The sequence below is a fragment of the Juglans microcarpa x Juglans regia genome, chromosome 3D (genome assembly GCF_004785595.1).
Source record: "Juglans microcarpa x Juglans regia isolate MS1-56 chromosome 3D, Jm3101_v1.0, whole genome shotgun sequence".
Classification (NCBI taxonomy): domain Eukaryota; kingdom Viridiplantae; phylum Streptophyta; class Magnoliopsida; order Fagales; family Juglandaceae; genus Juglans; species Juglans microcarpa x Juglans regia.
Window position 1 is genome coordinate 33243 of NC_054598.1, and position 13610 is coordinate 46852.

At 34.0% G+C, this 13610-nt stretch overlaps 1 protein-coding gene across 1 annotated transcript; it reads left to right on the forward strand.

Moving 5' to 3' along the window:
- Positions 1-2891: 2891 nt before the first annotated feature.
- Positions 2892-13213, forward strand: LOC121255722 (leucine-rich repeat receptor protein kinase HPCA1-like). Its single transcript, XM_041156208.1, is given in 22 exon segments — positions 2892-3107; positions 4087-4207; positions 4291-4362; positions 4764-4838; positions 4932-5003; positions 5219-5380; positions 5480-5554; positions 5827-5898; positions 5998-6069; positions 6175-6243; positions 6444-6518; positions 9226-9297; positions 9424-9561; positions 9783-10186; positions 10189-10263; positions 10419-10577; positions 10669-10802; positions 11156-11375; positions 11823-12058; positions 12602-12893; positions 12896-13018; positions 13021-13213. Coding segments are annotated over 22 exon segments (2847 nt in total). The 5' UTR covers positions 2892-3028; the 3' UTR covers positions 13071-13213.
- The last annotated feature ends 397 nt before the right edge of the window (positions 13214-13610 follow it).

Consider the following 13610-nt stretch of genomic DNA (forward strand, 5'->3'; position numbering starts at 1 on the left):
CATTACTTAATGCAGACTCCTAAACAATATTATTTTTTTAAATTTCAAAACAAAAATTATATTTAATTTTTTAACTTTTATAATTTTTTAACTTTATAGTATTTTTATTCAACTTTGTCTTTCTCATTTCTCAAAACTCAATAAAATATGTTTAACTTAAGGTGTCGTTTAAATTCAAAGATGAGTTGAGATGAGTTGAGATAAGTTGTGAATAGTAGTGAGATGAGTTGTGAATAGTAATGAGATTTGTGAGTTAAAATTGATGAATAATAATAAGATGAGTTGAGATAAGTTAAAATGAGTTGAGATGAGTTGAGAACTTATAATCCACTGATTATACAACTAAAAAGACAATTGAGAAAATAAAAGGACAGATTAGGAAACTAAAATGCTCAACTAACTTTAAATTAAAACTACTAAATTAATTTGACCTATTAATCTTATCTAAGAGCTAAATTGAATGTTATTCATCACTTAACTTTATTTTAATTACCAACGGGAAGTGAATGACAGGGATTCATAATTTCATAGAAGACTTGATCAGCCTTCTACTAAAACTAGAATCCTCAGCATTATGCTATTTGTGTTATGAGCTTCGCCAACTTGATAACAGAGAATATGGGTTAAGAAATACAGTTGAGGTGAAATGGTAATGGGAGCTCGACAGTAGAACTCAAGTCTAACTATTAAGGTTTCGTTTGAATAGTGAGTTGATATGAAATTAGAAGATTATTTTTTAATATTATTATTATTTTGATATTTAAAAAAATTGAATTGTTTGTTATATTTTACTAGAATTATAATTTTTTTTAGATCCAATATGATAATAAAAAAGACAAATAAAATAAAGACTTGTTATAAAAAGAAATGACATTATATTATCTATAATATATCAATATTATTTTATAATTGTTTCATTTGCGAGAAACTAGATTAGAAGAAACTCTCGTGTTTGATCCTGTAGTAGAGATTAAATTAATTGAGAAATAATCATCAACTATAATCGCATAAGAACTAGATTCTATAAACAACGTTGAGATTCAAGAAAGATCCTCGCCCGTATCCTGTAATTTATAGAAAAAAAATTCTACCCATCCGCTTGGGTTATGGATCAAACATCCGCCCGCGACCCCAACGAGGCGAGCGGAATTTCGAGCAGCCTAGCGACGAGTAATCCGATGCCCAGCCCTTTGTGAGAGCATTTGCATCGGCTTCTTCAAATAATATTTTATCTTTAAATTTAATTAATTTTATCAATAATTAGCTTACATTGAATTAGTCAAACCTATTTCATTTAAAATATAATCTACAGTAATTTCATCTGTTTTTCGAAGATAAAAAGTACTGTATAAAATCTAAATGCATTGTTTATTAATTTCGGCTTTCTCTCTCCCGCAATTTCTTTATTTCTCTTCTTCTTCTTCCCTTTTTCTCTTCTAAGTCTTTTCTTTCTTCTCTTTTTCCCTCTTTCTCTCTCGCATCTCTTCCTTCTTTCTCTTTTTCTAATTTTTTTTTCTCTTCTTTCTCTTCTTCTTCCCTCTTTCTCTTATTCTCTCTTTCTCTTCTGTAGCTAAAAAAGCTTCTATCTTTTTCTCCTGCAACTATTCTCTCTAGCACGGTACTACGGCAGCTCTTCTCTAGCATGACAAACAATAACACGGTAAAATTTGAAACCCTAACTTTAATTTTACTTTTGATTTTATTGTTTAGATTTCATTTTGTTGATGTTATTTGGATTTAATTTTGTTTTCAGCAAGATTTTTTTAATTTCTAATTTTGATTTAACACGATATGGTTTAATTTCATTTCTGTGTTTAGTTTTACTGTTTGTATACAAGTAATTAAAAATATATATAAATAATAATATTTTATTATTATAGAGAATGTGATAATTAATCTAAAATTTTGAATGATTAATTAAAATTAAAAACACTATATATTAGTTAAAATTCGAAGAAAAGTTTGAAGTAGTAATGACTATGGACTCTCCAAAGTCTAAAGACGTGCTCAGTGCTCACCTACTCTAATATTATGGTGGGTCAACAAAAAGGAGATTCCACCGTTCGTATATATACATGACGTAGCATTGAATTTAAAACGATTTCGAAAACTCAACTACTCCCACTCCCAGTCCAGTTGACTCAGTTTCATGCCCGCCGGCCTATCTTCTTATTTTTGTTTTATTTATTCGGACTGAATGATTTTAAGTTGAGATTAAGTAAAAATTAAATAAAATATTATTTTTTTAATATTATTTTTATTTTAATAGTTAAAAATTTTTAATTATTTATTATATTTTATATCAACGTTTAAAAAAATTATAATAATTAAATTAAATGGGATTGAATAAAATAAATTAAAAAAATTTCTTGTATTCAAACATTCCTTTAGAGATTGCCGCCGTGCTTAAATATATTAAAACAAGCCTTGGAATAGACGACAGCACCACCTGGCGTGGAACTAGAATCTCTTCACTTCTGCTTCTGCTCTGGCACACAACTTGCTATTTATTGTTATTAACTTATTATCACCTTAATCATAGGTCGATTAGGTTTCTTAACCAGTATGACAAACAAGTTGCTTCGTTTGAATCTTTCTTTCGATGCGACTTTTTCTGTTTCCTGAACTCTTGTATCAAAATTCAGAACCAAATTATCTTTTTTATTACCTTTCACATCCCCCACCCCCCTCCCAGTCCGCACCCAAACGGTGTTCCACTAAAGACAGGCCATTTTGGTCCTTTTATTACATAGTTTACGACCATAAAAATTTTCTTCATTCAAGTTTCTCTTTTTGTAGTTTGAGTTCACTAATCTATCCCGAGACATACTGAAGGCTCAGTCTACAGCGCAGCACATCTCACGTGATGTTTGCTATCAACACTGCATCCTTCGGTGATGAAGTTTTTTTAAAATATTGACTATGGACTTCATATCGGTTTCACCTAAAACTTCTCGAGCATTTTCCCCACTCTACAGGACTCAATTACAGCAATTCTGAGCTATTGAAGCCTGTTGTTCGTTAAGTAATGGGTCAAAGGACTCGGCTGATTCTGCTGCTACTTTCCATCCAGTGTTTGGTACTAACGGGGATGGCCAATGATGATTGTAAGTTCAATTCCATGTTTCCATGTCATGACGTTTTTTTTTTTTTGTTCATCAAGTTTTCACTTGAGTTTGACAGGCTTCTTATATCCGTTCTTAAGTTTTCCTAGCAAGTGAATAACGTTTCTTCTTCTTCTTCTTCTTCTTCTTCTTCTAATTTCTTTCAACTTTAATTATGACCAAAATACGTTTAGTTGCTTTGTGAACGTGGAAAAGAGTCAAAAGACAAGAATTTGGAATTATGAATCTTAAAATCTCTAGTATTTGATCCATAGATTAAACCGAAGAACTTAATCCACTTCACTGCCCCTTGCCCAATAATTCGACCTCTTAGGGTGGATTTCCTTTTGTTCCTTGGAAATCTCAAAGACAGAGAAATTACACTTTAGAATCCTTTTCCTTCCCCACATTCCTCCACAACACTGAGGATTTCGTTTTATGTTCTTCTCAATGATTTTCAATCATCTGCAGAATGAAGGTTACAACAACTCATCATTGGCATAGAGGAACCTTTTGTGCCATTAACCGCGTATTTTAATATTGTGTTTTGACAGACTTCTCTTCTCTAGGACACGATTTTTAGTTGCGTTATTAAGTTAGAAATTGAAATTATCGTTTTCAAGTCTGATTCAATTTACTCGGCCCTCGGGATATATTTCTTTTGATTATGATATAATGACGTGCATTTCATGGCTTTGTGCCTTTAAAGTTAATTGCCAACAGTTGAACTGGGATAAGTCAAACCTGATAAGAGGATCGGCTGTTGGATTATGCTTTTCTTTTGTTACCTGGGTCAACATTAGAGTGTGATCATGTCCTGAAAAACGCTTTCCCTGTAATGGGATAAAGCTAGTCATAACCCTTCTATCAGTTTATATATAAATTCAATATAATATTTGTATTACTCTGTCTGGAAATTCTTTTCTTTTTTTTTTTTTTTTTTTTTTCGAGTCATTAAACTACCTTACAAATTCTGGTGCAGATAAAGGTCTAATTTCTCTCATGGATGAGTTGAAGAACACACCACCAAATTGGGTAGGTGCTGATCCTTGTGGTGGCAATTGGGAAGGGATTGTATGCACCAATTCACGTGTGACCTCCATGTATGCTTCACCCTTTAATGCACTTAGAAGGTTGTTAACATTGTCCCATTCTTTTATATTAATGTGACGGCTCCTTGTTTCAGAGTATTGACAAGCATGAATTTGACGGGTGAGCTATCTGGTGAAATCCAGTTGTTGTCTGAGTTACAGACTCTGTAGGTTTTCTTTTTGCACTTAGCCTCTTCTATTAGATAATAACCTATTTACAAATTTGTTGTGTGTGAAAGCTGGGCTACCATCTTGTTTCTTACAGTTCCATCCTCATATATCTTAAGATTCAGTGCATAACATGTGAGGCAGCACAGTCATGAGATATTCATGAGATAAGATTCAGTTTAATCCTCATACCTGAGGTTCCTCTTATCTTTGAGATATTAATCTCAGAGACTGACCATTTCGGAAGATTATCATTATGAAAGTAGTGCTTAAGAAATTGTATTTGTTTAATTTTGTTAATTGGCTCAAATCAATGGCCATTTTTTGCTGCAGTATTGCTAGTAGATTATTCAATTAGTATTTTGTAATTTATTCTCTAATTATCAGCTTTTTCATTTAGGGATTTATCTTACAACAAAGACATAACAGGACAACTTCCTAATTCAATTGGGAATTTACAGAAGCTACTAAACTTGTAAGGAAATATCAATTGCTGTCGGAGTAATAGCTGTACTTGACTTGTGTATTTAAGATCCTTTTAATCAGGCTGTTGCTTTTTGCAAACCAGAAACCTGATTGGTTGCAGTTTCTTTGGACCTATTCCAGACGCAATTGGGAATCTGCCGCAGCTAACTATTCTGTAAGGCTTTTGATGCAGTAGTACTCTATTGTTTTACTGCAATTTCAGATACACATGAAATTACATATTGATCTTGGGTTATCTTCTATTTAATAGACAATGATGCTCAAGATGAAGGGTCTATTTTTCACATTAATCTCCCATTGGGTATTTCTAGTGCAGTTTCATTACTTGGCCAATATAAACTGAAACTCTTCATTTGCTATCAATTGCAGATCACTGAATAATAATAGCTTCAATGGACCAATTCCAGCTTCTATTGGTAATCTTTCCAATCTTTATTGGCTGGACCTAGCTGAAAACCAGCTTTCTGGACCAATACCAGTCTCTAATGGGTTTAAACCTGGTCTTGATATGCTAGTTCATGCGAAGCACTTGTATGTCAAGTCTCTATAATTTCAAGTTAATCATCGTCTTTTCTCCTCATTTTTTGTTTCTCCAACTAGTAACACAATGGTTCTCTACATTATATGAAGCCATCTTGAAAAGAACAAGCTCTCGGGTGAAATTCCACCTCAACTTTTCAACTCAAGCATGGTTTTGATACATTTGTAAGTTTTGTGAAACCATCTATTATCTAGAATTAGCAAGTACCACTGGGTGGCAAGATTTCACGGGTTAATATTAGCAACATTATGAAATATATGTCTAGTAGTCTCACTTTGGTGCACATCATCATTTTATTTTCTGAGTATCACTTCTGCTTTTTTTAAGGGGTTGGGGGGAGCTCTAATGTTGAATATCTGATATTCTCAATTGTTACCACAAGATGCTGTCAATTTAGTTATTACTTTCCATCTGCTCATATATTGTTTCTGGCCAGGATTCTCAACAGCAATGATCTCACTGGCAGCATCCCTGACACCATTGGACTTGTGCAGACTTTGCAGGTGATGTGAGTATCTAGCTCACATACAAGTGTGAACTCAGTCCAAAGTGGCTGGCTTTGAACTCTTGACAGGTTATTATACTAAAATATCTTTGTTGGCTGCAGACGCTTTGATGGAAATTCACTAAGTGGACCCGTGCCTTCGAGCCTCAACAGTCTTGTGAATGTTGGCGAGCTGTAAGCAGAAAAGATGCATTTTGAATGCAGTATTCAAACTTGGTTTATGAAAGCTTTCATCATTATATAAGGAATTTTTTTTATACTAAAAGAGCCTCTTTTCAGGTACTTGTCGAACAACAAGCTGACTGGTCCTATACCAAAGCTTAATGGCATGAACCTCCTCAAATATATGTAAGTTGATATGGTTTCAGTGACCCTTTGAATTTTTGTTGTGGTGCAAGGTTAAGTAAGCATTTTGAGACCATTTTAAATGATTATCTATTGTTCATTTGATTTTCATCCAATGCAGATAATACTTGTCATTGTTATATTCTATTGTGATTCTATAAAGTTCTGTAGCTAAATGTTCTTCGACTGAAATGTGATTGTAGGGATATGAGCAACAATGATTTTGATGCGCCCGATATTCCTACGTGGTTTTCAACCTTACAGTCTTTGACGACAATGTAAGTTTTGCTCCGCTCACTCCTCCTTATCCACTCCCCATTCTTTTATCAACACATTCATAATGCCAAGGGCAAAATTAAGAATTTTTTTAAGGAGACAAATTCGTGACAAAAGCATTATTTGAATTTTAGGTTGGTTATGCAAATCCTTATCTGGCCTTTCTGTTTATCTAAGAGATATTATTGTTTAAATTACAGCCTATCAAGACTTCTCTCACAGTTTTTGGCCTCCTTGTTTAAGTTAGCTTGACCTGCATTGCATCTCCTTTGCCAGAAGCAGTCTCTAGTCTTCACTGTACTTTTCTGCAGCTATCTCTAATTTCTGGGAGAGTAGTAAATTTTGATTTTATCATATCTCATGTGCTGCTCAAGTTTTCCAACATCCCCAGTATTCTAGTCATTGACTCGAATTGCCAATATGTTCCTTGAATGCCTAGCACTGCTGTAGTATGAATACTGAACCTTTCCAGAAAAGAGACCATGTTTCCATTTCACCCATCCAACCTAGCATATCCTTACTAACAGATCATTGACATGATATATTCTGCTGGATTTTTTTTTTTAATATGCTCTCAGTGTCAATTGTATGTAGGGCTGCAAATGAACCAAGTCGAGTCAAATTCGAACAAGGGTGCTTGAGCTCGATTAACATGTTTACTCGTTCAAACTCAGCTCGAACTTGAATAAAACTCGAATATCTTTGTTTGAACTCGGCTCATTAACCATTAATGTTGTTCGAATTCAGCTCGAGCTCGAACTGGATTTTTTTTTTTTTTTAAATCCTGAATCTTATCTTTTGAATAATAAAAGTTTTTAAATTTTACAAAAATAACTCTAACCATTTAACTATTCAACCAAATAATTATGATTAAAATTCTTTTGGTATAACTTTTTATAAAATAACTTATAGTTATAAATTAAAAAATAATACATAAGATAAATGTAATAAACTAAACTATTTAATACATATAGATAATATGATAAATCAAAAGTTATAGTTGTATGATATATTATTATACAAATTATCTTATACACATTTTGGAACATAATATATATATATATTAAATAAGGTAAACTATAAATAAATTAATAATATATAATTGACTATATAAAATATAACTAACACGTAATAAATATAACATATACATATATAAAACATATTACGAGCTCAAACGAGTCAAGTCGAGCTTATACAAGCTATGTTCACGAGTCTAAACTGAGTCGAGCCAAGTTTATACAAGATTTGCTTGTTTAATATTTAAACCTATATGAGTGTTTACAAACATCTCATTTATGAAATGAACCGAGTTTAAACTGAGTATACACGAGTCGAGCTTTAGCTGTTCATGAGCTGCTTTATTCATTTGCAGCCCTAATTGTATGTAGTCTGGTATTGAATTTATTTGGCACTTTTTTAAGTCCATTTTTCTCCATAGCATTGCATCTTTCAAGGGGGGTGTTGAATAAGCAGTTCTTCTCAAACTTGTCTTTTAAGTTATGTGATAAGCAGTTTTGACTTCGTGGTTCTTCTTTGGACTGTCTTTTGAGTTATGCCATTAGCAGTTTTGATCAAGTTGTTCTCTAATTTTTTCTTTCAAGTTATGTCACTGGCAAAACAGACCTCGATAATTCTTGTCTTGTGTGAGGATTCGGGTTGGTTAGGATATGTTTTAAGAGTATTCAAATGGAAACCTAAAGTGTCCTTTCCCCTTCTTCTAGCTTGAGAATAGTACTGTTCATCTGGCCTGGGAACCCAGGTTTCAAAACTGGACTAGGTTAACCCGGGTCGAAACCCGGATTGAAATCGGTTTTTAAAAACCCGAAACTCAGGTTCCTGGTTGCACCCAGGATTTTTTTTTTTTAATTTTAAAAATCAATAGGCTGATCAAATGTTATGAATATTTTTTTCATGAAAAAAATGTTGATGCAGCATTCAAACTCTATTTATTTAATTTTTTAAATCAAAGCCTACGTGTTCCTTAACCACCAATAAAAAGCCACATGGAGAAGAGAGTAAAAAAAAAAAAAAAACATAAAATGGATTATTCATTGGACATAATATGCATTTTTCTTTTGAGTTTATGTCCATTTAGTTGCTAGAAATGAACAAAAAAAAAAAAAAAACCTGGTTTCAAACTTGAAACCCGGTATCCAGGACCGTGTTGCTACCTGGGTTTTTCCTGGCTCGGATGAACAGGCCTACTTGAGAATGTCCATATAGATAGTAAAGCCCTGCATGAGTACATGAATGCATTCAGAAATTTGTCAAGCAGGGAGATGCTTTAATGTCTTCAGTATCGTCCAGCTACTATGAGAATAGAAGAGACTTTGCTTCAATCTACTTACGATCTATAACCTCTAAGGCTGTTTGGTTTACTCAATTTTCAAAAGAAATAATATAAACATCTTTAAATTTAAAAAAATATATATATTTCAACTTTTCATCCAATCATTTGCCTAGATTTCAATGAAAAGTCAAGACACAAAACCAAAAAACTTTTACAAAAACCATAACAAAAAGTACTTTGAAGAAATTATATTCGAACAACTTTTCAACTCTACCCATCCACCCTCACAAACACATTTTAAAAAAATTATTCAAAATTTTTTTATCTACCTTCACAAAACCAATATAAAACACACAAATTTTTCAAAAACCTTCTCAAAATTTCATTAAGCAAACACTCTTTAACTCTTTTATTGGCAGAGTGATGGAAAATGGTGGACTTCAAGGACCAGTTCCTGTTTCCCTATTCAGCCTTCCAAATTTACAGACCGTGTGAGTATCAGCTTGATCTCAAGTAGAACTGATCCAAGCATGAGCTCAAAGATGATGCTATCTTGTTATATAGATATATGCATATATAGAGTGATAATGATGCGATGGTTCTGCATGTGGAGACAGGGTACTAAGGAACAACCAGCTCAATGGCACCTTAAATATTAGCATCGCCTATAGCAACCAACTGCAACTCATCGATTTGCGGAACAATTCAATTGTCAGCTTCATAGATACAGCTGGAGGATACAACAGGGACTTGATGTAAGCCAAATTCGGTAATCTTGGTCATTTCGTTTACTTGTGGTGTCAAAAAATTGTCAAGGGCCTGTGCACCCCCGGCAATAAAAAAAAATTTGACTACTGATTCCTTAGCGAAAGTTAAAATCGCCATCCTATCTACACTATTGATTAGTATTCTTTTTCTTTTCTCTTTAATAATGGTTTTTGGTATCATTGGGCTAATTTTCCATAATCTTCTACAGACTTGTGGATAACCCAGTTTGTCAGAAAACAGAAGTCACAAAGAGTTACTGTGCGGTTTCCCAATCGAATAATTCCTTATACTCAACCACACAAAATAACTGTCCGCCTGTTCAGTGCAATTTGGATCAGATTCCAAGCCCTAACTGTAAATGTGCATATCCATACATGGGAACTCTATTCTTCAGAGCTCCTTCCTTTTCAGACTTGAGAAATGTAAGTTACTACAAGGCTCTTGAGAAGTCTCTCATGGAATATTCTGAGTCTGCAAAATTGCCTGTGGATTCAGTTTCCCTGAGTAACCCAATCAGAGACTTGTCTATGAACCTGGAATTGAGCCTAGAAGTCTTCCCATCTGGACAAGATCATTTCAATCGAACAGGAATTTCTAGGATTGGGTTTATGCTCAGAATCAGAATTTTAAGCCTCCACCAGATTTTGGACCCTTCTATTTTATTGCTGATCCATATGGGCACTATGCAGGTAACTTCATGTTTCTCATTTTGAATAAAATGAAATTCTTGTTGTTTGCTTCAGCTTACTGTGATGCATCTCGTAAACAAAAAATTGTGCCAATGTTAGTTTGATCTTATTAACGATCTCTCTCTCTCTCTCTCTGTGTATGTATATTACCTTAGGAGGACGTAAAGAATCAAAAAAGTCTTTGAGCACGGGCATTATAATTGGAGCAGCAGCTGGTGGCGCCGTCCTGCTGCTACTGTTACTCCTTGCTGGGACTTATGCTTTCCGTCAAAAGAGAAGAGCAGAAAGAGCTTCTGAGCAATTAAATCCTTTTGGTAAGATAAGTAGGATATGAACTTGGCACTTCAGAGTTGTATGAAATTTGAAGGGTATGTTATCACTCATTTTCATGTCACACAAATGCAGCACACTGGGATCCAAAGAGCAGTGGTGGCATTCCTCAGTTAAAAGGGGCAAGATCCTTTTCTTTTGAGGAGCTCAAGAAGTACACCAACAAGTTTTCTGAAGCAAATTCTATTGGATCTGGGGGTTATGGGAAGGTTTAATGATGACTGCATCTTTCCAATATATTGATTCTTTTCTGAATTTGTGAGAATATTTTGGAAGATGCTTTTTTTATAACAAGAAACATTTCTGATCTATCTAATTTGTTTTATCTGCTTCCATTTTAAATCCTTAATTCACTTTCTAAAGCTTTCTTTTTTTCTTCTTCTTTCCCATGAATTTCTTGTTAAATTATTCTTTTCTTCTTTCCTTCCATTTATTAATCTTTTTCAATATTTTTTCATCAAAATCCTTCTCGTTAAAAAATGTTTCTTAAGCTTCTCACATAGTTCTTACTGTTCCTGTCACACCTGTTTAGCAAATATATAATCTTTAGACATTTTTTCAGGTTTATCGGGGAACTCTTCCTGCTGGTCAACTGATTGCCATTAAGCGAGCTCAAACAGAATCTATGCAGGGTGGGCTTGAGTTCAAAACTGAGATTGAACTTCTCTCAAGGGTTCATCATAAGAATCTTGTCAGCCTTGTTGGTTTTTGTTTCGATCAAGGTGAACAAATGCTGGTATATGAGTATGTTCCAAACGGTACCCTGAAAGATAGCCTTTCAGGTACTTCCATCATATTCTTTACCTTCTTTCCTCTATGAAATTCAGGTATCTGTTGACACTCAGGTGTAGAACTTCATTAATGATTTTGTGGAACTCTTCTGTTTATTAGCATTTATATGGTTCACGACAAAGGAATTAATGGGAAGACAACATATCATGTATCTACTCACAAAAGAAATAAAGTCCAACACACAATAAAACATAATTAATAAATTTTTTAATGGTTCCATGGTGTGGACTTATGCTCGAAAAGGCCATATCAGCGTTAGAATTGGAGCCATTAGAATACTTATAAAGCGTATTTTACCCAATTAAGAACCAATGGTTCATTGTGTGTTACAATGCTTCTCTCCTCATCCCCTCTCCCCCCTAGAAATATAAGGCATACCTGAGAATCCTGACAATTTTTTGGTATAAAAATTAATGAAATAGTTGTTGCTTATGCAGGGAGATCAGGAATCCGGTTGGATTGGATGAGGAGGCTAAAAGTAGCTCTTGGTGCAGCCAGAGGTCTAGCATATCTCCATGAACTTGCCAACCCTCCTATTATACACAGGGACATTAAATCAACTAACATTTTGCTGGATGAGCGCTTAAATGCAAAAGTAGCTGACTTTGGTCTTTCTAAGCCTATGGGTGATGGTGAAAAAGATCATGTCACCACTCAAGTGAAAGGCACAATGGTCAGTTGAAAATCCTACAAACCTCTACTCTTGCAAAATTAACGTTTTTTTTTTCCTTGTAAAATGAAGAGAAAAGCAAGAAGTAATGGCCATAGTTTATAATTTAAAATGAATTCAGTGAAAAGTCTCTGACTCTGCCATGAGATTTTTATCGACAAATATAAGCAGTAGCAACTGGTAATATCCAAGCTGCATTTGATCAGGAGTTTTTAGTATTCTCAACTCCACTTTCTGAGAGTCCCATTGTTGGGTATTCTCAGAAAATATAAGATTGACAGTGTTAGGATACTATTATCGGACTTGCTCTCTTTCTTTTTACGTAGATGCTGACCAGATCCAATTGGACCATAAGGTCACTTCTGTCATTGCGCAGGATGTAAATGTCCTTAAGAAACAATACCAATGACTTCCTATGACTAAAGGAAATCCAAGTTTAACGAACCTCTTATAAGATGAGCGCTAGCTTTAAGCTTAAGTCCATTAAAAATTCCATAGAATTGCGTAAAATGTAGCATTGTGAATTGACGTTCTATAATGGTGTAGGGCTACTTGGATCCTGAATATTACATGACCCAACAGTTGACTGAAAAGAGTGATGTATATAGCTTTGGAGTGCTAATGTTGGAGTTGATAACTGCAAGAATGCCAATTGAAAGGGGGAAATACATCGTCAGAGTGGTTCGTACGGCAATGGATAGAACGAAAGTATTATACAACCTTCATGAAGTTCTCGACCCAACCATTGGCTTGCAAACATCACCGAAAAGTCTAGAGAAGATCGTGGACCTGGCATTGAGTTGTGTTGAAGAATCAGGAGCTAACAGGCCTGCAATGGGATGGTGGTGAAAAGGATTGAGAACATTATGCAGTTGGCTGGTTTGAACCCCGATGCTGAATCCGCATCCACTTCAGAGAGTTACGAGGTAACCAAGGAGAATTCCCACCATCCTTACAGCAACGAGGCTTTGAATACAGTGGGGTTTATCCGACTTTAAAGATTGAGCCTCATTAAGTATCCTTTCGCGTAGCATAACTGGTTGTTTGTTTTATGTGAGAAAAAACCACAATCATAATTGACATTCGTTATATTATTATTCTCTTTGTACTGTGGAACAAATGCCAAAACTGTGGATATTTGTCATATTTTTCGTTCTAGTCGTGGATAATCTAGTGAATGACAGCAATTCGCGAATGGATAATTATTAGTGTCTAAACTTTTTTCTTAATTATAACGAGTCACACAACTCACAAGTAGTTTGTTACACACCTGACTTAAGTTAAAGTAGTAAAATTGACAATAATCAGTATTTTCTCGGCAATTGACAATAATCAGTTAAATCTATGCTCTTGAATTTCTGGAAGAGAAATATTTTGTCTAACATTAGCTTACGCAATAAAGTTTACACATTTATATAATTTAATTGATTCATCATATTATAAAATTACGTTTAATTATAAAATAGATTTAACATATTCCAATAATTCATGCATATAAATTTCTTTATACAAAATTTATGTTTGGATCTAATACTTCTCGTTAATAAATTAAAAT